The 26,862-nt window shown below is 38.4% G+C and overlaps 1 protein-coding gene across 2 annotated transcripts; it reads right to left on the reverse strand.

Moving 5' to 3' along the window:
• Positions 1–557: 557 nt before the first annotated feature.
• On the reverse strand, positions 558–25,589 carry LOC105038500 (phosphatidylinositol 4-kinase beta 1). Of its 2 annotated transcripts, none has more exons than XM_010914323.4 (16): positions 23,274–25,589; positions 19,668–19,856; positions 19,515–19,563; positions 15,177–15,309; positions 14,415–14,898; positions 13,639–13,719; positions 13,434–13,556; positions 12,419–12,488; positions 10,903–11,000; positions 10,701–10,805; positions 8,132–8,185; positions 5,595–5,738; positions 5,432–5,485; positions 5,280–5,354; positions 1,480–1,563; positions 558–1,303 (listed from the first exon to the last, which is right to left on the reverse strand). In XM_010914323.4, exons 1-16 carry the CDS (start codon positions 25,167–25,169, stop codon positions 1,202–1,204), a joined length of 3,741 nt encoding a protein of 1,246 aa, XP_010912625.1. In that variant the 5' UTR covers positions 25,170–25,589; the 3' UTR covers positions 558–1,201. The 2 variants fall into 2 exon arrangements, with proteins under 2 accessions (XP_010912625.1, XP_073115637.1); XM_073259536.1 differs by having other exon boundaries at positions 19,668–19,859; positions 23,274–25,441.
• Between the last annotated feature and the right edge of the window lie 1,273 nt (positions 25,590–26,862).

The following is a 26,862-nucleotide window of genomic DNA, read 5'->3' on the forward strand; positions in this document are numbered from 1 at the left end:
ATTATAAGAAATGCATCAAGGAAAAAGACATTAGAGTAGAGACAATCCTACCCAAGTTTTGATCCTTCAACACAAAACAGAGCAAAAGGGAAGACCCTGATTTAAAATGCAACACAATCACAGGTTGCCAAGAACAAATGCAACAAAAATAGCATGTCGCAGGATGGTCTCAATTGCATATAATTACAGCAGCTCTCCTCTTTGGCATTAAAACAAATATCAATGCTCGGTGTGAGTGTGAACGCCTAAACTGTGCTTCAGAGAAGAAATACTTCTTCAGTGTGCTCGGAGTAGTTATCAACACAATGATTCTGCAACTTCAATAACCAAAACAAAGTCATGGAAACACCGGCTGGCAACTCTAGTTCACCCATCAAAAATAGAAATAAGAATGCATCTCATACAAACAAGCATTGTTCGTGAATAGTACACAGTTTATACATAGTATCCTTAAATCCAAATCAAAGTACGCAAGGCTAACGAGAGAAATCCAAGCAAAAAGTCAAATAACGAAATAAGTATTCCAAGGAATCATGAAAATAAAGCAAAGATGTCGATGAGCACAGACAGGAAACAGTTGCAGCTTTTTTTTCCTCCAAAATCACCAAGTGCTTCGTTACATTTCAGCCGAGAATTGAATGCACAAATGTTTTCAGGTATCTCATAACCTCAAAGTTATGTTTGTTCACAAATCACAGCTATGATCAGGGAAAACTTTTACATTTCAGACAAGAATCAACTGGGTTCCTTGTACAGATGCTGTCTTCATGGCCCTCTTTTGTCCAGCCGACATCAAATTAACCTCTTCTGTACAGTCACTGACAACTAAATCTCTTTTCTTTTGCATTTTTCATATATGCTAACCTTTATATCTACAACAATGTGGGAATGCAGCTCTCAGTTACAGATCACCGAAACAATGTCACCACTTGCAATTTAGTCTTGTATGCTTCCTTCTAGAATCTGCCAAAGATTAAACAACTTCTCCCACGAGACTTGCAATGCAACTTTCATTCAAGTCACCACACAAGACCAAAGTGTCAGAGGTGCTGAGCTATTGACGTTAAGCCACTCGGTCAGGCTCCAAAAACCCCTCTCTATAGAAACCAAACTTCCTTTGGCCTAACATGCTTTCGTAGATTTGCCTTTTATGGAGAAAAAAGCAAATCAGAAAGAAGAACCTGTAATAAATGAGAGCACCTCACAAAATCCCATTCAGTACTCGCTGGTAGTAATCATACTGTCGTGTCCTCCATGCATCTAAGCTGCTACTTATCAAGGAGAGCACCAACGAGACACATTGCTGCATAAAATCAACAGAAATTGCAGTGAGAAAATTTCTGGATACTTGTAGCATACATTTTGTTATCTTAATGAAGCTGGGCAGAGATTTCCCTTCGTTTTTTCAGAAAAAGGAAAGAACGAAAGAAATTTTCTGGATGCTGAAACGAAAAGGTAAACATGAAAAATTAAACAGACCTCTTCTGTAAGGCTCAAATGGAACCGTTTCCTCAAGTTCTGTATGGTACGAGGACCACCTTTAAAGCAGGGGAAGCCAGAGTCCTGAAATTAACAGTTGATGCATAGGAAGTAAGCTCTCTAACATTATCTTCACAGAATTAGTTCAGTCATCATATAAACAACTCATGGGGTGGCATGTCCAGGTATCCAGAAATTTTGGTATTCTAGAATTCTCAAAGACCGAATGCAGCTAACAGATGACATTTACATGTTCGTTTTTTGGATTGTGCAGATAAGAAAAGAAGTTTTGGGATTCATAGGCAAGTAAAGAGGGGTCTTTGATGAATTTCAGATGCCAACGATATTCAACAAGTTGGGAAAATGACTCTCTCAAAAATCATTTTCATTTTCCTTTGGTTTTCCTCATGCCACCTAATGATGCAGAACGAGAAACACAATAACGGCAAAGTGCTTGTGACGATTTTCCTATATATTATGGCAAGCAGAAGATCAACTTCTCAAGTCACAACTCCTTGCTTATTTGGGTCACAGAAGATGTTTGGTCTTGGTTCTCAAAGAGGAAGTCAAACCATGAGCCTTGAGAAATTGACCAGATGGTATAGGACTTTCTTGCTCCAGGAAGTAGGAAAAGCAAGATAGCACTGTTGAGGAAGCCACCAGAAGAGGCATGTGTTGCCCCAATACAAGTTGGGAAGCAACATTCTGTCAGCTTCAGTGGCTCTTAATCTCTGAACAGCCAATATCATATCGGATGGGCAGAGGGACAGAGGGAGGGAGGGAGGAAGGGAGAAAGGGAGGCCAGCAGAATATGAAGGGTGATCTACAGGTCTTTCCAACTAATTTGAAGAAATGTATGGGAAAGAGATTTTCTTAATAAGAAAGTTTCTTGATAACATGGCTTGGGTGTGAGGAAGGGATTGCTGGTAAGTGTTGCCGCATGAGCTGGAAGGTGAATACAAAGGGCCAAAAGACTAATTGGCAACGTTCACTGAACCGGTACCAGAGGTCGTACTGGCCGGCAATCGGTTCAGTATGGTACGGATCTGTATCGTACCATTTTAGGGCATACCAAAACTGAGAGAGCTGGAAAGGGAGGGTGAGAGGGAGGAGAGAGGAAAAGAAAGAGATTTGAGCCATATCATCATTGTCATCGTCGAGAGGGAGAGCGTGAGGAGAGAGACTTACCTGGCTGATCTCATCATCATCCTATGGCATTGTCGTCGAACCGGTCAAGGATAGATGGCTTTAGGGATTAGGGTTTTGAAAGGAGGAGGGGTGAAGTGAAGCGAAGATGAATCGAAATGAATGATCAGGTGAGCTTTACATTCCAAATCAAAGCCTTGAACCATGCTGATAACCAACCAGTTAGGTTCAGTACACCCTAAAATGGTTGATTTTGCACGGTTCGCCTAACCTTGTTGACCTCGGCAATTAGAAATTGAAAAATTGGAGGTGAAATATGAGATCTCGAATCTAAGTCATCACAGAGAGAGAGAGAGAGAGAGAGAGAGAGTTAACTAGGTTTCTGGATGAGATAGGTTAATGTACAGCTTTGAACCAGACAAGCTGGGTTGGAGAAGGAAGAGAAGACCAAGTTTTAGTTAATTTCTTTATACGAGTTTTTTACTTGTGACCATAGTTTTCAGAACCATCTTGAATCGGACGGTTTGGAGCATGCCGAATCGGACCAACGGAGAACCGGGACGGTTACGGTGGTGAAAACGGCACACGCCGGTGCCAGAAAAGAAAGAGAGCGAAACAAAGGAAGAGAAAGAGAGGAGAGGGAGAGACCGCCGGAGGCTGGTGTGGCCCTCTGTCGAAGGCCTGTGGAAGCTCGGTTCGTCCGATAGGACTGCCGCAATGAGTGAGAAAGAGAGAGAGACAGAGAAGGAGGCCATCAGAGACAGGAGGACGGGACGGCAGAGGGGCCGCTGGAGGTCTCCGGATGGCCGTCGTCGCCACCGGGTGGCGGAAGCGGCGCGAGCGAAGTCACAGCTGCGGGACAGGGGCAACCGCCCTGTTCACATCTTTTAAAAAGAAAGATGAACAGTGAAGCCGGCACTTGATTTGCCAGCTTCACTTTTTTAGAATTTTTTTAAAAAAGTTTAAAAACACAGAAAAGTCAGCACTTGATTTGCTAGTTTCACTATTTTAATTTTTTTTTAAAAAGTCCAAAAACAGTGAAGCCGGCAAACCCATTACCGGCTTCACTGTTATCGGACTTTTTTGAAAAAATCCGTGAAACAGGGACAATTTTCCCTGTTTCACGCTGCGGAGCCGACATTTAGGCCACCCGATGGCCATGGCGGCCAGTTGGAGACCCTCCAACGGCCTCTCCAACAGACCCCCCTCTCTCTTCCTCTCTCTCTTCCTCTCTTTTCCTCTCTCTCTCTCTTTTTCTCCTCTCCGGTTCGTCCCTTCCTCCCTTTGTCGGTTCGCACTGGTCTAATCTGGTATGGAACCATATCGGACCGTGCCGCCGGCCGACCAAAACTGCCATCGATACCGAAACTAAGAACCTTGCTTGTGACGCATGTGCAAAAATGCCATTATATATACAGAAACCAGAGTAAGATTGGCTACTTAGGCACTGTAAGCAAAATCGAGATAGGATAAGACAAAATATTAAAAAAAAAAAAATTATCTATAGATCCCTAGATGGATCCGAAATTACTTTTAAATCTCTGGACTTTTCAAGTACAACAAAAAGTCTCTGAAATGCTAAGGAGTTATTTCTGTGTAACCAAGGTACATACCTGTGTAACCTGAATATAAACGTGCATAACCAGATATTGAAACTAGGTAACCTCTATAATCTGAACATAAACCTGTGTAACCTGAACATAAATATGTGTAACCTAAACATGGACCTATGTAACCAATCTGTGTGGACGGTGGAGACCTAAAAATAACTCCTTAGCATTTTAGGGACTTTTTATTGCACTTGAAAAATCCAGGGACTTAAAAGTAATTTTAGATCCATCTAGGGATCTATAGATAATTTTTTTCTAAAAAAATTCATTCATTGCTAGATTTATCCACGACCGAGAAAGTATAGGGGTTTTCGTAATAATCCAAAAAATCAAGAGGTCATTAAAAAAATTCTTGTTCAGGCACACCATAATATATGTCTATACTCTCAAACCCACATACTCTGATACATGAGGATAAAACAATAGCATGTACCGATATTCCATACCAAACAGTGATAGTGATATAGTTAGTCCATTTATCATCACAGAGTTCATGATGAAGCCAATCTCATAGTGATGAGGACATGAGGTTACACAAATATTTAAAGATTTCTTGAGGAAAGTTAAATTACAAACAAATATAACTGGAAACAACAAGGTAACTTAATATGGCAAAAAATTCTCCAATGTAACATTTAAAAGCAGGGTTTTCATATGTAAAAACTGGTTAAACCATGGATTCATATATTGGTGCATACTAGCATGCATTGGATTGTACTAATCAGATACTAGTATCAATAAACATACTCCCTCGTATATGTAGCATACCAACATGTGCGATACCTAGTTTTTGCTGTACTAGCACGTGGAGGTGTACCATATGTCGGTGTACTGTTCTACAATACCTACAAGGTATTGATATGGGTATTGATACTACTAGTACATCAAACCATGGGTTAAACAAACATATTCATGAATGTGAACCAATCACTAAATATGTACCTGGCAAATCACAACTATGAACTAAATGCAATAAAAGAGATGTATATTCTGAAAGTTCAAATCAGAGTTAAAGGTGATGCATCAATAGCAACTTTGCATTACCTGCAGCATTTCAACAAGAAGTATGATGTGCTCCGCATGCTTGCGACATGTAAGAAAACCTTGAATGCATAGCACCTGCACAAACCAAATTATTGAATTTATTTGAAGTTGCATTATTGATTACAACAAAAAGGTCAACGTTGATCACATACCTTGAAGTAGTCAAAGAATTCACTAGGAGTTCCTTCTGCATCAGAATCCATCACCTAGCAGCAAAAGATCCCATAAGACGTCAAGTAAGAAGGCAACCGTTAGACAAACAACAGTTAGTAAATACAATCCTAAGAATGAATGATGCAAAAGTTGGTATCTGACCTCAAGAAGCTCTCGAGTCAACTTAAATGGGGCGCTCTCAAAATTTACACCCCCAGGAGAATTAGATAGCATGAAACCAAAATCGATATGAATGATATGTCCTTCTTCGTCCATTAAGAGATTTCCATTGTGTCGATCCTTAACCTATACAACCACAAAAAATAAGCTTTAATTACCCAACTCCATGCAATTGCAGGTAATCGAGAATACCAATTTCAGAGTGGCAATAGTAAAGCAATGAGAACTGAATTTCACAGAATGGTACAAGGAAATCAATGACTATGGCAAGATCATTGATGGTGGCAAAGAGGAAGCACTTTTTTCATAAGCAAGTGCATTCTTTTTTTTTTCTTTTTACTGAAATATGCCAGTAATATAATATGCTAGTAATATGACTGGAATGATGCTTTTCTTATTATGCATTTAAAACTATAAAGAAGTTCTAAATCATCATTTATGAAAGAACTAACAAAGAAACAAGCAGAATGAAATTCTATCTTAACCAGAAACATTATTAAAGAAAATAAGTATGAGGTATATGGAGGACAGGTCTAACTTTGTGCAATAGCCGCATGCATGCAGTTATAGGGAATTAACACTACTCGATTGCAGGACGCCAACACCCATTTTAGCACAGGCTAATGATGCTTATTCCAATCGCATATTACCTTGAAGCATCAATTATGCAACAGTTAACAATGAAGGATCGCATGAAGTTAACAGACCAAAAATCAAGATGAAACAGTACCATTCATATATACACAGACTTTATCGAGGATAGACAGGAATAATATTGCATTATGTTAAGTGTGATCAATACCCAACATATGTACACTACAGATAACCAGCACCACACTAAACAATAAATTGTTTTATGGCACAATATAATGATGATAATTTAAAACATAAGGTAGACTAGGATCCAGTTAACTGGATTTTCAAGTCAGGTCTGGTCAAGTGAAATTGGAAGATGGGGTTCCAAACCGATGATCCATGCCATTGGATGTGATTTACTACTTTTAAATTACTTACCGACCAAAAATCATGTAATTTGGAGACCCCCAACCTATGTATCAAGTAGTCAAAGCAACCGGGCTAAATAACACATTATAAAATGCCTATTTTTGACCATATGATGCACATGTTAGGGATCTCCAAATCACATAATTTTTTGTCCAGAAGAAGTTTAAGAGATATTAGATTGCATCCAATTACTTAGATCGTCGTTGTAGGACCCTCATCTTCTGATTCACCTGACCAGACCCGACTTGAAACTCGGATGACCAGATCCTTGTCCACCTCTTTAAAACACACCATAATCCATACACGAAAGTTTGCCATATAAAACTGGAATCATGTATGGTGTTAGATTTTATGAAAAGGTCCTCAATATGCATTAAAATAGGATAGATAGAGTAGAGAACAACATAATATAGTAGTATAGTCGTCAAGGTTCACCATCTCATACCGGACCCCAAACCGGTGAAATCCTACTATAGTGTCGGTATGCGATATAGTACGGTACAATACGCTTGTGTTGATATGGAGCGGTTCGGCATACCAATAGATACCGATATGGTATGGGTTCGTACGGCGAACCATTAGTCATAGTAATAAGAAGGCAACCAATCTCGATATGCATTGGCCGCACCAAACATATAGCATGTGTGGAGTAGGGAATGAAAAAAATGAAGCAGAACAAATGGACAACAAGATAACCAATTTGAATGTGTATATTTCACACAGATAGAATTGATAAGAATTGACAAAAACACCAGTACCTAAATTTCATCCATAGGGTCCCTAAAAAAAAGCATCAATAAAAACATAAAAAAAGGGTAGGACCGACTGAACATCAAAGAGGGGTTGCATGAGGTTTACGATATCATTGTGTATCATATAGTGTTTGCCCCTCACTAGTTACAATTGATATTTCAACATCAAAGTACAGCACCACTCTTTGCTTCACCATTTAAAACCACTTCCTGCACATATATATGGGTCATTATAGGTTTCTCCTCTCTTCTTTAGTGTACTACAAACTCTCTCTCGCTCTCTGACTCTGTCTCATGTGTGTGTCTCTCATCCTTTTGCATTGCTTGCTTGAGGAACCTCCTCTCCTAAGAGGAAACTAAAACTTAAATCTGGTAAGCAGAAGCCTTTTGTCTGCTGCCAGAGAGCTAAACAACTCTCACTTTCCAAGGTTTATAAGTTTCATTATATGCAGTATTAAGTTTAGCTTAAAACGGTTGAGGCTACATAAATAACGAACTTTTCTAAAACTAAATACTCCAAAATGTTGTCCAATAACTTTTCTTGACTCCCTTCCATTCTTTTTCTATGTTTTCAAGTTTTATATTTTTCTTGACTTTTTGACTGAAACTCCAAAACTTTTGTTGGTGCACAGGCTAAGTAGTTCATTTTAACAAAAATAAAAACATAAACAAAGCAGGACCAGAAAATTGTGAATTCTTAAAATGGTCATACTGCTTCTGAACCAGAAAGCAAGCACCCAAAAAGAGGAATGATGGTAATACCTGAAGAAGGTAACATAATATGGAATATCCAGCCATGCTCTCCACGAAGTTTCTCTGTAAGGAACATCAGGCATCAATTCATGGACATCACATATCATTCTCATTTGATACATGCACAAAATTCAAAAGTTCAAAACTAATGCTTGATTTGAGAAAGCAATGACAGGCAATCAATCAAATGATAATAATATAAAAGAGTCTATCCCAATCTACAATTACTGCAAGCTGAACAGGATGCCGACAAAAGCACCTGACACTGGAACAAACTACATAAGAAATAACCCTTCAAGTTAATTAAATGAAATCTTTGTAACGTTCTTCCAGGTCATACTACTCAAGATTCATAATCATAAAAAGGTTCGCCAACTAAAAATGTTTCTATGACCGATCAGAGCTCTCCATTATTAACCAAAATTATAATATAATATGTAATCCACACACCATAACTTAGCATTCCCATAAACTTTCACAATCTGGATCCAGAACAAAATTGTTACACCTGAATTCATGCTTAAGCCAATCCACCTCCCTTCAACCGAGAAATACTTCAGAGGAAAAAAAAAAAACTGACTCATAAGAAGGTGAAGGCAAAGTTGTCATTTACTCATGTAGAACCAATTTTCCCACTTATCTCTTATTCCATACCCTCCAACCAAACAAATGCACTGGGTTATTCCAGAAGCTGATCATAAACTGTGGTAAGAACTAAGAACTATTCAAAGACTGTCCCAGGGAGTAGGTTTCCAGATAGAGTGATAGACTATCCCAATTTTAGCTTTCCCACACTCAAAACAAGCTGGACTATAAGGTGCTCGATAATAAACTCATTTTTGTGCATACACAGAAAAAGTAATGCTAGGATGCCTAATATTTCTCAAAAGGAAGTTAGTTACTAAGAGTTTTCAGTCCATAAAGGATGGGAGGTGCGATATCATAACAAAATGGAAACAGGGTTAATGTGAGAACATCATAACTTTCTTTCTGAAGGTGTTTAAAACTCCTTAAAAGAAAACCATTAATGATTCTCTAATTCAGATTTTAAACATCCTCATCTCATCTATCTGTTGTATACATTATCTTGGCAGCTTGGTTCACCTATCATCCCAAGTCCTATGCACATAATAAGTTGGAAATCTGTTGCTCTATAAGATTGTTATTGTGCTTTCCCTGTGTCATATGGGAAGAGCTAATGTCCTCAGACAACACCCAATATCATATTGCTATTTTATTTGTGAAAATCTTTTCATTGATTCTCGAAATTTTCAAAAGGGTTCTGTTCATGAATATATCATGATATGAACCCAAATTTTAGATCCTCACAGTTGACAAATGCTCTGAACGATTCATTACAAACAATTTATTGGTTGCTTCCTGAATGAGTTTGAGTCCTACACTTCTATTAAAATGTGTCTCGTATTCTTTTTCATGATTTTGAATTGCTCCCTTCTAATCTCAGTTTTTGTCCGACATCACTGAATGCCTGTAGAAATATTTTAATGCAAATTGATCAGATATTACTAATAACTTTCCTTGTATTACGAAAACCTCGAACATGTCGAGAAATTTGACCATCACTTCCCATCCAACTGTAGAATTTGGGAGCAGACTATATTTAAGTTTTCTTGGCCCTGTTGGTTCAGGGCTCTGATTTTCTTCCATACGCAGTAGCTTTTCCTAAAAGCACATCACCAGTAAGTTTGTTGAGAAGATTTAAAGCAGTTAAAGGGGGAGGATGACATAATCATTATCTCCCAAAAAGATAAAAATAAATTCCCCTAACTTGTTAAAAATAAAGTAACAATGAAGGCTCCCAACCAGCAAACAAAATCTACGCACAAAGCTGAAATGAACCCCCCCACTGGAAGACTGAACAACTAGCATCATTATACTAACTTCCAGCTTCTAACTCAAGTCATTATCAGCTGCATCAAAGAAACTAATTCATTGTATCAATTTCATTGAGTTTAGATGCCCAAAGTCAAACAGAGAGAAAGTATGCGGAAGGAGCAACTCACATATTGCACAAAAATCAAGCTGGTGCAGGGAAATGGAAGCAATGGAGGGAGCAGAAGCATGGGTCAAAATGGGTTCAGGAACATAATTCAACGAGTCTTACTTCTAAAATCTTCGCTTACCACTTTAAAAGAATAAATATGGCTCTACAAAAGTGTGATTAAAATTTGCTCCAGGAAAGCCTACAATGTTTGTTAAATCCACCTGTACACAGAAATAAAGTTGCAGTATGCAAATGCCACAGCATTGACAGCACATAGGAACACATTAGACAAAAGAGCACCAAATATGTGCACAGCAGGAATGTCACATGAAAAAAATTATCTATAAGTTAAGGATATCAGAAGAAAACCCAGTACTCAACTGAGGGAAAAATACAATGATATAGAGGTGTCATTGCATATTATTGACAAATTACCGGCTAGTATAAACATTGTAAATAAGCAACAGATCATGAAATATTGCAGATAAAGGACTTGTCGATTTAGAAAATGAGCAATACAAAATGATCGAGCAACAAATCATCTAAAACAGAATGTACCATATGGTAGATTACCTGGGCAATTTTAAAATTTGGAGAATTTTCTTCATATTTGGCTATGAAATAATCACGCAAGCTTGAGATATTAGGAAACCTACTTTTTATGGAATGAATTGAAGCCTACACAAAAGAAGGGAAAAGTAAGATCTTAAGGCAATGATAGACAATAAATATTACAGGAATGAACTTATAAGGTTTAAAGGGAATGAAGAATCACCGTATCAGGAATAGTCTCAATTAGGGCTGTATAAGAAGATGTAACAAGAACCTCATAAGGACGTAACCAAAGTGGTAGGCCAGCTTCTTGGTATATATCTGCATAAGAAGCCTTTTAGTAACTAAATGGTAAGAAGTTATGTAAAGAAATGATACAGATAAAAGCAGAGCAACCTAATGGTTAGCACACCATTTGGGTTGACACTCAGTTTCCATTAATTATATTTTCCACCTCTCAGGGTGTATGTTACCTTTTTTCTCACCTCATAATCATTTTCATAGTAAACTTTCACTACCCTTTTTTTCTGACAAATGTATAATGTTGCTATAAGTGAACTTTGCACACCCACCTTAGGAAAAATAAAAAAGGTTTTGCAACACTACAATGGTCACACGGCATGAGTTTTGAGCATAAAAGAGGCAGTATAATCACAACATATAAAAATGTAATGTGTTGAAAAATGGAACAACTAAGTTAAAAAATAGAATATTTGACAATGCTGCATCAACAAAGCATAGAATAATGACAGCCAAAATTGACTTCAATAAGGTTGTAGGCTCAGATTTTGATTAATGACAGGGAAAAAAGATGGTCACAGGGAGGACCTAAGGTAACCCGAATAGTAGATGACCACAAGGTTCAGTGAAAGCTCACAATCACATGAGAAATTGAAGCCATTGCTTACAGAGAAGTGAATAATCCGAATTCATGAAGCTCACCACAACAGCAAATCAAGCCTAGGCCCTGGCTATAACGACAGTCTGCTTTACATAAGACAACTAATGAACTAGAAAAGGATCCCTGAGATGGGCACAAGATCCACGCTAATATGAAAAACAGTATCTCTGAAATATCCTCTACATTTCAGTCAACTCTGAAAGTGTTAAAGATGACTGCTTCATATAATTAAAATTCCAGCTCTATGATTGATAGAAAATTCATATTGAAGACATCAGTGTTGATATTTTTTCTTGTCTTTTCTTTTTTTTTGTTTGCGTCACTACTGTTTTCTGCTATATTTACGAGCAGATAGTTTAGGAAACAAGAAAGGCAGAAACTCATCCATGGACAGTTTTACTTTTTATCAAGTAAAGAGTATTTATCCTTTCCCACACTGGCTTAAGTCAGAGTATGTGGTGATGAATTTCTCTTTTTCTTGAGGTGACAGTAGAAGGATCATTAATAATAATTTCTTACAATCTCTCTGAAAGCTGGCAACTACTGGTTTTCAAAATAAACTTCCTTTGTATCAATTTGGAGCAGTGGAATTAGCAATCGAAGGCCAGCAAACATTTCTCCCATAAGCTAACACATTAGATTCTGCTGCATCAAAAGAGGCATGAAATGTAACAATGAATACATTTGGACATTCGAGGAGCTAAAATTTAGAGTTTTAAAACAGATGCATAACATAATCATCAAAATCCATAGAAGCTGAGCAGAACCCATTATATGCAGTTAGTAGCAGCTTAATATAACTACCGATCAAGAAAAAGACAACTGTGTAGTTTACTACCATAGAAATGTGAAACAAGCTGCACAGCCAGATGCTCTTGTCTGCAATCATCACCGCTCTTCACAATCATCTGTTTATTAGACAGATGAACAAAAAACTGCTTAAGGAAATGAAATGAAAAGCAAAAAACTAATTATATGAGCAGACAAATTTGAGCTAAAACTATCAACTGCTACCATCTTTTTTTTAAAAAAAAGTTTAAAATATCATTCAATATGCATAATTAGATATTAGAAGTTCAACACGACATTTAGTGCAACATCACATACTCTACTGAATTCAGAAGCAAACTAAACCAACAAATTTAATCTTTAACTTCAATTGCGACGTTAGGAGCTAGAAACTTCTAGTGAAGACAAAAGGCATGATTGTAAAAATCCTCAGCAAAAGTTTGTTAAGAGGCAAAAACATCTTCAATACAAGCGAATTGCATCAAACTATGCAGCAAATCAACAGTGGAAGCATTGGAGATGCAGCCTCAGGGAGGTTATCAATAAGATTCTAAAGGCAGAGTGCAAGAGTTGATGACATCAGTTAGCATTCAGTCTGCCATCAGCAATTATGTGCAGAAATTCTGGTTAAGGCTTCCACATGAGTTGAGTACTTCAGAGATTTTTGGACTAACATCAAAGGTTTCTTCAATCTTGCCACCAGAGACCATGTAAGTACTCGACTCATGCAAAAGAAGGGCAGAAAACACAAGCCACAGAGAGCACAAAACCAGAATGAACCTTAAGATCATCATAACTTTACATGCAATATCATCTAAATAGTTTGCATCAGAACTCCAAAGGTCAAAAGGTGAAGACACAAGTTAGATAAGCAGACAAAATCACGAAAGAATCATTATGACACTATATTATATGCAGTGGCTAAATTGTAAAATTCACATTTCCTTGCAGAAGTACAAGCATGCCCATACGATGGGTTCTTAGCTTCTCCCTTCATAATCTTAACTCAGAATAACTAATGTTCATAGCCAGATTATAAATGTTTAGGCAAGAAGCTCACTTACAGAACATAAGTCCCAACCAGGTAATTTCCCATACACTGATGACCTCCGTATCCTTTCCTTCTTTACCTCCCAAAGTTCACCAGACAAAGCATCAGTGGGTTTAGGAATTCCACCATTCGACACCTGTTGGAGATTATGCCTCACCGTTAACTCCATTCACCAGGTACTTCTGAAATGATTAGATAGTGGATCCAAAAACCTTCACCTCTGGTTTTGCATCCTCAGAATCCTGTCCAGCTCCTTTCAAAGGTAGCCCAGGTGGAGCCCGTCCTTTTGCTGCAGCAGCCTAAAGTAGGAATTCAAATTAATCAGCAAGGACTCAGGTTCCATACAACCGTGCCTGATGGCTTGGACTTCATAACAAATGCGTAACTAAAAATCGACAGACAGTCAACATGATACAGCAATTTTTTGTAAGCATCTAGTAAACAACAATTATGATGCCAACCACCAAAACAACAATGAAAAACTGCCTAGTAGAAATTTATGGAACTAAATAATGAAAGGAAAAAGTTTTACAAACTGTTAATAAAGTATATGAAATATTGAAATATCCATATCAGATTGATGGTAATGAAAAAGCAGCAAACAAGCAACACCAATCACTAGACAAAAATTAAGGAGCCTTAACTAGTAGCATCAATTAGAAAACAAGTCCACAACAAGATGACCCAGCACTTGAACAACATTTGATGATGCATCAACTACTGATCTAATCCAATTTAATAACTGCAGTACAATGTCAATTTCACATTCTGACTTCATATTACATAAAAAATGATAGTTTTCCAAAAATTTAGTTAAAAGATAGCATCGCATACTCATGCAGCACCGAGCAGTCTACAAAAGCTAGCAGTGCAAAAATTATTAAACATTTCCAAAACCATGATGAAATACAAAAAAGGGGAAACTATATCTGGTCTGACTGCTATACCACCAAAACTGCAACTATGTAATTATATCTTTCACTTACAGGCCCACCTTTACTTCCTCTATGGCAATGGTGCTTGGAACACGGCGATGGTCTTTTCGACGTGTTGGCTCCTGATCATCCACATCTTCCATGTTGACCCCAGGAACTGCTATCAGATTAACACTTATCCGTTCCAAGTTGTGATCAACATCCGGTCTTAGCTCACTAGCCAGATATTGCACATTGACAGCTTGTGGGATGCTGTGTCGAGAGTCTGGCGCTTCACTATTCTTTGAGCAGTCTCCGCATTGCTTCTCAATAGAAAAACTGACATGGACAAATTTTACTTTGGCCTCCCATAACTGAGCCATTGCTTGGTCAATAGCCTGTGATGTAGACATCAGCATCCTATCTGTAACATTTTGATGCATGTCATACTGCCTCCATAAAGGATATGCCCATGGAGGAGGCTTTGGTAATCGTGCATCTCCATTTGCTAGAGGAATCCCACCTTTAGAGAGCTTTTGAGCATCAGATGACACTTTTGTATGACTGGAAAAGAAATATGTAGCGTTCATAAAATGTTGAAAGTGACCAAGTATTTAACTGCATGTTTTTCATTGATCACAGTCATGAGATGCCAAATACTGGTAGAAGCAACTTCTATAACTAGATAATTTTAACATAAAGCATGTTTAAGAATACCATAAATTACTTTTTTAATAATAGTTAATCAATTTTTTTCTTATAAAAAACACCATTTCAACAATATTTCCTTTTTCTTAGAACAACAAAAGCCAACTGGAATGTGCCTATAACATCTCATATACCTTGGTGCTTCCCCTTTTAAAACCTCAACACATATTAGGTAAGGTGCCTTCTCCCTAGAATTCAGAAGAACAGCTTCATCCTCCGGTATATGAACCACCCTGTACATTCCCTTTCCCATTGGAAAGCAAACTCCTGTGATAATACATGAAATGATTAAAAATTGTAGAAAATCCATAGTATTCAATTCATATTGAAATGTATAAACAAGAACTAAACGGACAAGAACCTGACATTTCGATCACCTAAAGCTGGAAATGGAAGCAAAGCTAGCAATAATATCCAGTACTTACCTATTCTGATGATTCGAAAATCAGGAACAAAAAGTAGAAGCATGACATTAAAATATGACTATAGCATCCCTCCTCTATTCCCTCTCTAAAGAAGAAACAAACATATTTCTTGAACTATGTGATTTAGGATCAATCCAAATGGCCTACAATGATGCATTGAAGGGCCTGAAAATTGAAAAATAGGGTTTAGGTCAAGAAGACTCCCTGCAGACCCATTACAGAAACCAGGGGCAAAAGATGTCTTTTGGCTATTGTAGAATTCAAGGTCTAAAAATACCTATTGTAGGTCTTTAGAATTTAGATGAAATAAAGGTCCAAAGGACAAGTTCCTAAAGAACACTTGTCAATTGGTGGTAGTCTATACCAGGCCTAGCAAGCACAATAACCGTTATTAAACATTATCTGAATAAAATTTCTGAAAATTCAAAATTATTCTTATGAGATTTCTGAAAATTCAAGACTATCTAGCGCTAATCATTTTTTAATTTGTAATCTCTAAGCATCTTATTTCGAGCAAAAATGTTCAAGCCTTTATGTTTCTACCAAAACAGACAGATTTCAGCAAGAACAAGGAAAAAATTTCTAGCGACAAGCAACTTTAGGGTTCAGGTTGCAGCCAGAACTGATCAGTTATGATCAAGTCCTTCCTCTATCAAAGAAACATGCAAACATACCTCTCAAACTATGCTTACCATTTCCAGGAAAGTATTCAAGCCTGTAACTTTTGGCCAAAACTATGTGTTTAGGCTAGAAAGAAGCCATGAATTTCTAGCTATAGCCAACCATAGGTTTCAGTTTTGGCCAAAAATGATCAGCTGTAATCAAGTTTCAGCAGTCAGCTGATTCTGTCTTCTAGTGAACTAACTGACCATGGATGCCATACGTATTCATTATTTGGCCTGCTAATACCATTTTGGCATTATTTCATCATTCCTTTAATCTTCTTTAAGTAGTTAGTTTCAATTTGGGCTCATTTTTCTTTTCAGTCGAAAGAGAGGGTCTTGATTTTTTTTTTATAAAAAAAAATCACTATTCATCTATGCAATTACTTATTCAAGTAAATTTACATGATGAAAAACTACTTCGGTTGCCAATTTATAAAAAACATCTGAGACAAAAGCATATCCCAAGTCTCAAAAAGATATAAGTAGATGATGAAAAACCACTTCAGTTACCAATTGATCAAAAACATATGAGAATCAAGCGGACAAGAAAAGAAAACCTTCATTTCTACATATAATAGGTTTTACCCAAAATTACAAGTATGGAATAGTAAACATATAGCTTTGTTTAGCAATTAGTCACATAAAGAATGCTACTATGCCTACAAATGAGCAACAAACTCTATCTTGAGGAAGCATTTTCTTGAGATTAAAAACATTTCTTTTGCAGTTACCAAGCTGGAAGCAATTAGGAGTTCAATTCCAAAATTCAAGAGCATGCTGCACTCACAGGCACGTAAACTGACTGACAAGATCCAAACTTGGGTTTGAGAGATCCAATCTTAGATCTTATAAGCAGTTTAATGAGCTATACTTACACTATTAAATTTTGTACTATGTTGACAAATTAACATTCTAACAAACCTTAGTATCTTAATTCAAAGGAAAGAGATTGTCAAGATTCCTTGGTCGCTCTAGTCTTTTAAATAAATAACCTTTTGTAGCGACATCTATAAAACTCAAAATTTAAGTTCTTTATTTTTTTTAGTGCAATCCAGTCTTCCCTGGCAAATGCAAGTGACTCCCTTATTAGCATCCTTGTGACATTTATAAAAAAGAAAATAGATATGTGTGCATTCACACAAATACCTACATATGCGTACATGCATGTGTTTATGCATGCATGCATGCATGTATATCACATACAAGCATACCTACATAAATACATGTCTGAGTAGTAGTGGTCCAAATTCAAGTGCGTGGAGCTCATGATAGACTCGGTGCAAAATGAACCATCAGTGCTCTAAGATCATTCATACTATTGATTATCATCTACAACATCTACAATACCTACAAATCCAATAGTAATTTTTTGAAGTCACATATGCATCAAGTGGCTCGAAATTTGATGATTTTAATGGTTTGATATAATGTTTTCACACATTGTGTGGTTTAGAAGCACTCAAACATGTTGACTTTGGTTGTAAAGGTTTTAAGACATAGAACATAATCAATAGACTGAATTCGAAATTTACATGCTCTATTATGCATTTAACATATCAACCATTTATATTCCCATTATGCAACGACTTGATGTATAGGCAAATGACTTCCAAAATACACTATTTTTTGTTTGTAGGAACTTCAGATGTTACAGATAATTATTAATAGTGTGGCTCCACATTTTCGAACACCCATGACGGGTGTTGCACCAAGAATACTGAGGCATACTACAAATTCATACATATACAAATGTGTGTGTGTCTGTGTATGCATGCATATGTATCTATGCATGTATATGTATATCTAGTTGGACTCTATGCTAAATGTTAGATGTTTGGCAAAAGATTTAACAACTCCAAAATCGATGATGAGCCATTCAAATTGGAAATTTATGCCATTCAAATTGGAAATATACACCAACAGCCACATGTTTTAGAGGCAAGATTTGCCAAACTAACCCAAAGCGGGCGGTTCATCTTGTACCGAGCCAAACCAATGCCAAGTTGGAATGGTTCAGCTGGGTCAGGTTAATTCGGTTATAAAACCCCTAACCTGCCCTGGTTCAGCACAATAAACCCCTTTCCAATCCCCTAGTTCGACCTAGTTTGGTTTTAAACCCCTCCCAGCACCATCCGAGCAATTAAGAACTGTTTAAGGCCTCCCCCGCCCCCCCTCCTGATCATTTCAAAGGTTCAACAGATGCCCCCTGCTCTCAAATTGAGAGTTTCTCTGTGCACCCCCCTGCATGCACATTGCTTGTGCAATTCAAAAGCTCACCCTCCCCCCTCCCCCACCACTCACGTCAATCTAAGATGATCTCCAAAAAGCTGTTCATGGCAGATTGGGGAAACCGAACACCAAGGAGCCATGCGTTGGCCTCGATGATGTGAGGAAGGTGGTGATAGGGTGAAAGGAGCGCATGCCGAATTGAAAGCCATGGAAGGCCGTTACAGGTAAGCCCTCGGCCCTTCCCCTCTCTCTCTCTCTCTCTCTCTCTCTCGCGTGCGCCTAGGATTAGGGTTAGGGTTTAGAGGGGCCCTCCCCTTTCCTCTCTCTCTTTCTCTCTCTTCCTTTGTCCTTTTCTCCATCTCCCTGTGTTTGGTACGTCCCAAAACAGCATCGTATGGATCTGTACCATGCCAAACCAGTCACCAGCCCATACACCCTCCGGAACTAGTTCAGCAAACATTATTTAGCTAACCAAAAGAACAAATGTTAGTTGGTTATAGTAATGTGATGTGTTGCTATTGTCTAAACATCAAGAACTATCGAGTTCTAACCTCTTCATATTTTAAGATGTACGGAGTTGAAAGAATTTTTAATCTATATGCCCTACTATGTGTAGAATTGTCTCCCACCGATGGATCAAAGTGTAAAAATGGAATTACAAACTATGATCAATGGTAAGGATCCAATTTGGATGGCTCATCATTGATTTTGAATCATTAAAATCTTTAAAAAAGATTTAGCATTACATGTATATGTATGTGTATTTGTATGAACATATGTATGCTCTATACATTCACCAATACTGTATTTGCATATTCACAGAACACATGAATTTACATAAGCATACATATAGACTAACATATGTGTGTGTATGTATGTATATGTATATGTATATGTCTGCATATAAAGAGCATATGCGCATGCATCCCCGTACGGAATCTAGGCAAGGGTTGCCTAGGCATATGGAGACCTATATGTTGCCCAACTGGTGGCCTAAATGAATTTGACATGATGAGATTCTTAAACTACTTCATATAATTAAAAAGTTCACATTGATATAATTAAAAGATCCCATAAGCAAGCACCACTTGGAGATGGTTGACAATAATAATGTTAAAAAAAGGCTAAACAGCAGTAAATCTCATAAAAATACCTCCATTTTTCTCAGCAGCAGCAAGATGTGAATTGATCTCCATGAGTGACTAGCAGCACAAGAACCAAAACAAGACAAATTGAGAGAGGTTTCAGAGATAAAGAAAAAATTATTAAGCACACAACTAGATATCACTGGATAAGTCTAAGCAACCTCACGAAGAGCAATTTTCCGATCTTCAATAGGAAAAATGTCCACTAGGCCATATGATGTTTCGCACAGTGATAGAACAAACTCCAATGAAGCATGATAAGACCCCTTGCGAATTTCTGCTATCACATTATTTGGGAGAGGTGGCTTTCCATGTTTTTCATTCTGTTGTCTTGGTGAGCCAGGACGCTTCTGCTACGCACAAAGTGAGCAGTAAGGAAGCATGCATATAGATTAAAACAAGTGTCCAAGGCATAATATAACATCAGAGTAATCTTTTTTAACTTCTTTGAGCATAATCTGTTTACAATGGGACCCTATATTTCCAAAAGCAAGCAATCATGTCATGGTGATGGTACTATAGTAGTATGGCAATAATGACAAAATTTGGTGACAAGCACAACATGTAATCATCATGCGAGCACGAAATGGGCATTCTTCTTGAGGCTATTTAACAGGTGACAATTATATGATAGAACATATCTTCTGCAATAAAATTTTAGGTGCAAGTTGGGGAAGATAATGATAAAAACAAAAGACTTCCTTCAGAATTCAAAAAATCATGCTAACATTCAAATTCAACTTGCCAACATGTTTGCCATCTAGTTTGTGATTGCCTATATAGTTCCATAACATAAAAAGCTATCACATCAAAGGCTCTTTTGTTGTAAAAAGTCTAATCAAGAAACTTGTAAAACACAACATTGAAAAGCTGTGAAGAACTGGTAGCTGTAGCTATTGAGCACCTGAAAGCCATCAAATTTTACATCATTTATCTATATAGAAAAAAAAAAGAAAAAGAAAAATAGACCTTCTAAATAATCTACATCAAAATAACTGAAGATCATATTATAGGGTTAATGGATGATCTCCAGTGTGCGATGACATGATTGACATGGAGTTGGGATTCTCTAAAGCATGCAATCTCATGGTTTCTCTTCGACTGCATTTGAAGTTGAACGAGTTTAGTCAACACGCGATGATACATACACAAAATTCAGAATTATACAAAATATAGTTCATTAACAATCAAAAAAATAAAGCATTTTCAAGTGCATGATTAGGAATCAATAATTAGAAAAAGGAAAGATGACATAGTCTAGTTACATGCTCCATGTAGGAAACATCTGATCCTGCAGAAAGCTAATAAGGTTGTGCCCAAGGTTTTAAATACCACTTAGACAGCGAGGCATCTCACCATCCCAACTATTGAGACAAGGAACCATCCCAACTGTCAGGAACAAACAAGCTGGAAGATGCTTGGGGACAAGACGGGACATCAGCTATGCCAAGTGTCAAGATGTGGGATATCCCATTCCATAAAAAAATCTGGATGCCCCATTTACACGGTATTTAAAACCTTGGCTGTGCCTGATGCATATAAAATAGATCCTTTTCATGACATTTGGAATGCCCTAAATTACAGGATCAGAACCACCAACCTTATCAGAGTTTTTGCAGAAATGAAATATTGATAAACGTCTTCAAGGTTATAAAGATTAGAGCAAATCTTTAGTCAACAATGTGCTGCCTTATGAAACTTATATTTTAGAAACTTGTGCTGATAGTTTGACTATGCAATTTTCACAAAAGAACTTCTATCTCTCTTTCATGAGGTTACTATCCCCTCATGCTTCTCCAGACAACAAAATTTTTTGGATCAAAATGGAAATCTATTTCCCATAAAATACCTCCTCCTAGTAGGCCAGACGAAAGTTTTATTCATGAAGAAAGAACAAAGGAAAAGCCACAATCATCTATTTGGGTAAATGAAAATCAATGACCAATGCAAACAGTTAACTAAGTGACCCTTACAAAAGCACTATATAGTATATACAACATGTAAATTTCATAAATAGACCCACCATCTACAAAGGTATAATAAAAGAGGTATGCTTGCAAAATATCGACTAATCTACCCAAAATATTATGAGATTTCTATTTCATCTACCTTAATCTCACACTAAATAGCCCATCTAGATTTTAGAATAAAATTAACACCAAAAAAAGAAGCTACAAATCATGGCAAAGCTACCTCGGTTAGAACCAAGATGCACAATCTCAAGAACGCACAGTTATTGACAAGAAAAATAAAGAAGCAATGATCAAAGAACTCGTCCACATCCATGTCATGTAAGGCACAAATATGTGGAGTATCAGTTTACAAGACATGTAGCATTCAAAAGTGAAGCACGACGAGGATTCTCTCGATGGACAAGGAATTTCTTGAAGATTGCTCAGGCCATCCAACTCCTAGGCATTCCGAGGATCATCATCTTGTAGTTTTGTGATAATTAGTCAACAGATTTAGCATACGAATACGATTTGTAGTGAACAAAGTCTCTCGTAAAGACAATCATGATAAATCATGTTCAGAAAACAATGGCAAAAATATCTGAATTTTGTAGACAACGAGCAAATTATGAACTTCAGAAATCACAGGGAACAACAGGAAAACTAACTATTGAGTTAGTGGATCTTATGATCTTACTGAACAATCAGAATTGTACTATTTTGCAATGCTATTGAAGAATCAAATTTTCTTTTAGTACAGATCCTTGAAAGGGATCTATCTCATTATCAATGAGATTTTGGGTGACTCAAATTTTTCATCTTGCATTGCATTAGAAGATTGAGAAGGGACAATAAGGTTGCCACTTGAGAAGACATGAAAACAAAATGAAGGCAGATAAATAAGGCGCTTCATGACAGCTATCTGGGACAGCAAGTATTTTTTTCCAAAAACAATATAATATGGAAATTAGAACAGTTATTATGTTCATTTCTCTGTTTTGCTTATCTTCATGCACCTGGCATGTTAATATATTCTTTGTTAACCAGAATGGCAAATATAATTTTCTTGGACGACCAGATTGCAGTCTTGCAGTTTAAATCATTGCAACCAATACACTATAATTTGACATTGCCAACTGATTTGGGGACTGGTTCACTTCATTGTTCCAGGAAAGCAAGACACCGAAACCTAAGATCATCAACTTCAACCAACCTGATCAAATATTTTAAAACTTGTGGGCACAAAAATGAGAGCTTTTTTTGGAGACAGAGAGGGGGGGTGGGGAGCGAGGGAGGGAGCGAACTTCTTGATGTTGTGGTAAGAGTCAGACAAAATATCAGCACCATACTCAATCATCCCTGCATTCCCCAGAACCTTGCTGGTCAACAACCATAGTGTCAGAAGTCAGAACATCGTTTGTTACTGTCTCGCATTACAGGTGTATTTTTTATCCTGATCCCTGAGAGAAATAATTAATTTTCAGTTTCCATTAGGTTTTGTTCACTTATAAAGATATGGTAATAAATATAACAAAAAAAAAGATACATTCATAAATGACAGATGGTCCAAAGATTCATCTCTGTTTGTCAAGGTGGTTGATGTTAGAATGCAACAACAATGGTGCTTTAAAATCCTTGACTAAACAGGAAATGAGAAGAAACTGGATGACATGGCAACGTTATGGTAGAGTAATCAAATTAAAAACCAAGCATCCAGAATACACCAGCTAAGTACTGAATAGTACCAAGAAAGAGGCACATGAAAAGTGGCACGATGCAGAGACTAATGTCAATGAAAGCAAGACTCGATGTTACCTCCTTGTGTATCTTTGAACCAAACAGTTCAGAATCTTCTACAGACCGGTCTCTATCCCGAAAAAGCCGCCGGAAGAAGTTCTCTGTCCCTGGGCTGCTCTCCAGCGAACCATTGGAAAGACCATTCTCATTGCTACCCCTTGTCTTAACATCTTCAGGGTGCACTCTAAACAACCTACGGAATGACAAAAATTCTGAAGCATTCTCTTCCTCAAAACTCCCATTTTGCTTATTGGTTTCCTCATTCCTATTGTGGCCTTCATTTTTCTTCTCCTCATGCTTGTCCTTAAAAAACCTACGGAAGAAGCCATCCTTTTCAATTTCCTCAATGCTCCCATTACACTTGTCCTCTTCATTCTTATCATGCCCAACAACCTTCTTTTCTTCATCATCTTCCTCAAAACTCCCGTTTTGGTTATTGACTTCCTCGTTCCTGTTATGCCCTTCATTTTTCTTCTCCTCATGCTTGTCCTTAAAAAACCTACGGAAGAAGCCATCTTTTTCACTTTCCTCAATACCCCCATTACACTTGTCCTCTTCATTCTTATCGTGCCAAACAACCTTCTTTTCTTCATTCTTGTCCTTGAAAAGCCTACGGAAGAAATTGTCATCCTCAACACTCCTGCTATATTTGCCTTCTTCCTCATTCCTATCATTCCCACCATCTTTTTTCTCTTCATTCTTGTCTTTGAAAAGCCTGCGAAAAAAATTTTCCTTTTCGTCCTCCTCAATACTCTCATTTTCCTTATCTTTCTCCACATTCCTCTCTTGCCCACTATCTTTTTTGTCTTCGATCTTGTCTTTGAAGAGCCGGCGGAAAAAACCATCTTTCTCATCTTCCTCGACACTCCTCATTGCCTTATCCTCCTCGTTTCTATCATTGCCACCATCTTTCTTCTCTTCATTCTTGTCCTTGAAAATCCGACGGAAAAAACTGTCCTTCTCATCCTCCTCCCCCAATTTCTCATCTTCATCCTTGTGGATACTGAGCAGCCTCCGAAAGAATCCATCCTTGTCCGAATCCTCCTCCTCCTTATCCTTGCTGTCTCTGAGCAGCCTACGAAAGAACCCATCCTTGTCCGAATCCTCCTCCTCCTTATCCTTGCTTTCCCTGAGAAGCCTTCGGAAAAACCCATCTTTATCCGACTCCTCCGCCTCCTTCTCCATGGACTTCCTGAAGAACAACGCATCCCGTACTTTTGGCCCCGGGATCAGCTTCTTCAACAGCTTATTTTCCTCTGAAGAGGACAAAGCCCTGCTGTTCTCATCTCCACAGCTATTGCTCTTGCTGTTCTCCTCAATCGGGGGGCTGGATCCCAATGACGGGGACGAGGCCAAGGACAGCAGCCGCTGCTTGGACGAGAGTATCCGGTTGAGCACCGGCTTGCTCTTGGGGCTGGAGGGGGCGCTGGCGGACGCCGGAGGCACACGGACCAGCGGCGGCCACTCGCCCATCAGGGTGGCGGCGATCTGGCACTTCTCCTGGAGCCGGCTGATGCCCTCGTTGTCATCGGAGTCTTCAAGCTCGGCCATTAAAAACCAGTGCACCTTGAGAGCGATCCGGAGGGATTTCGAGCACGTGTCGATGACGAACTTGTCAAGCGAGGGGCTCGGCTTGTGGACGAGCATGTAGCAGATCTGGAAGAGGTAGCTCTCGATGCCGGAGAGCGGCAGCGTGTACATCCGGTTGCAGAGGTAGTCGCGCACCCCAGGGTGGTCATGCTTGTAGAGGTAGCTCACCGCGATCCACTCGCAGAAGAAGGCCGAGTCGAAGAACCGGATCAACCACCCATTCTCCCCGCTGCCCTCGCCGCCGGCGACGACGGGGCTCGTCCGTGTGATCTCACGCGGGGAGTCGTCGAGACCGAAGCGGTTCAATCCCAGCAGCCGCACCATGATCAATCCCCCATCCCCCGCAGCTCCCCTCACCCCATCCAAACCCTGAAACACCTCCAATTCAAACAAAACCGAGAACAAACCAATCCAAGATTCCGAACCCTAAAACAACAAATTCCTCTCCGAGAACCTTCACAGACCCTAGAAAAGCAAGCCGAGAGGAAACCCTAATTAGGGTTTGAATCAGGATTGCGGTTCAGGTTTCTCGAATCGGAGAAAAGGGTTTCAATGGCTTCGAATCAAGAAAGAATAATCCGTCGAAATCTACGGAGAGAGGGAAGGAGAAATTCTCGGATTCCAAGCGGCGGCGAGAAGAGATAAGCGGAGAGAATTCTTCCCTTCAATGAGCGTTTGGCGAAGGCTTCCTAATTTTTTCCGCCGAATTCTAGCTTTGTTTTATTCTTTTTTATTTTTTCCTCTCCTCCGCCATGTCGTCGTCGGCGAGAGAGGGAAAGAGCGGAAGGGAAGCGTAATGGGTTGCGGTATACCTCCGAAGCAGAGGAAGGAAAACCTTCGACTCCGCGTCACCTCAGCCCACGTGGACTTCACCACTCGTGCATCATAAGGAATCCCGAGTTGCCTGCGCGCGTTTTGACGTCGAGATAGGATGGTGGGACTCACGTTCCTTTCGCCGACGCAACGGGTTAAATTTGAATCGTCTTCCCTTCGATCCTGGCCGTTCAAAATAAGATCAAGGTGGAACGTGGGCCGCGCCGTTGGACATAAGGATCATCGGTGTCGCGATGAGCGGATCAGAACCGTTGGATCCAATCCGACGGGTGCTGGGTGTTGAAGGTACATTGTGAGAGTAGGAAAGGAAGATCGGTGTTTTAGTGGAACGATAGGACAGTCCTTAGGATAGGGGGCAGATTTGCTTGCAAGGAAACACAATGTTAGGCAATCATGTTTGATGTCATCGCTAGCAAGTTTTGTAGCGTCTCACCAATAAATATATGGACTACCTGACCAACCACCATATGGACAAGAACAGGTTGATGCCCACCTGTTGACAACAAAAAAGGTAGGGTACCGTACGGTGAGAGATGATGGAGAGAAAAGTGGAGAGTTTAAGTTCCGCGATGAGACTCTGTTGACCTTCCCAACGAATAACAATTTTATTTTGCACATTTTGATTTTGTATCCTCTCCTGGAATTTTACTTGTATACCATTGTTACGGGAGGACAACATTTTTAGTGGAGTTGTTTTCTAAAATAGTGTTTTTTTATTTTTTTTAATTTGATATTCATTTTAACTTTAGAAATGAAATCAATTTAAAAAATATTATTTTAAATAATATTTTTAATAATAACGTCATTCAAAATTGCACTTTTAGTGCGCACTACATAATTTTTTTTTTTTTAAGTTGAAAATGTCATGTAGAATGGCGCTTTTAAAATCACCATTACAAATGGCGCTTCTAAAAATACCATTCAAAATAATACTTTTAAAATGGTACTTTTGAAAGCATCATTAAGAATGGTGTTTTTAAAAGCACCATCTTTTATAGCATGCCACCATGCATATTTATACCGTATCACTCAAATGGCATGTGATATAGGGCTTTCCAGATATTCAAAATGAAACGAATATCTACAAAAGAAATCTCCTCAAAAAAAACTAGGTCAAAGACTTCAAAAGAAAATTTTGAATTTTCAGACCTAGTGGAATCGAATCCAGAAGGCTAGGAGTCAA

Source organism: Elaeis guineensis, chromosome 1 (assembly GCF_000442705.2).
Source record: "Elaeis guineensis isolate ETL-2024a chromosome 1, EG11, whole genome shotgun sequence".
NCBI lineage: Eukaryota > Viridiplantae > Streptophyta > Magnoliopsida > Arecales > Arecaceae > Elaeis > Elaeis guineensis.

Excerpts from the sequence above, each read along its gene's own strand:
- LOC105038500 (XM_073259536.1), bottom strand. The coding sequence starts at position 25,169 with ATGGTGCGGCTGCTGGGATTGAACCGCTTCGGTCTCGACGACTCCCCG. Across the intron at positions 13,720-14,414 it reads TTGCCATAGAGGAAGTAAAG|GCTGCTGCAGCAAAAGGACG; the intron begins GTGGGCCTGTAA and ends TTCCTACTTTAG. Across the intron at positions 1,564-5,279 it reads TTCTTGTTGAAATGCTGCAG|GACTCTGGCTTCCCCTGCTT; the intron begins GTAATGCAAAGT and ends TGTTAATTTCAG.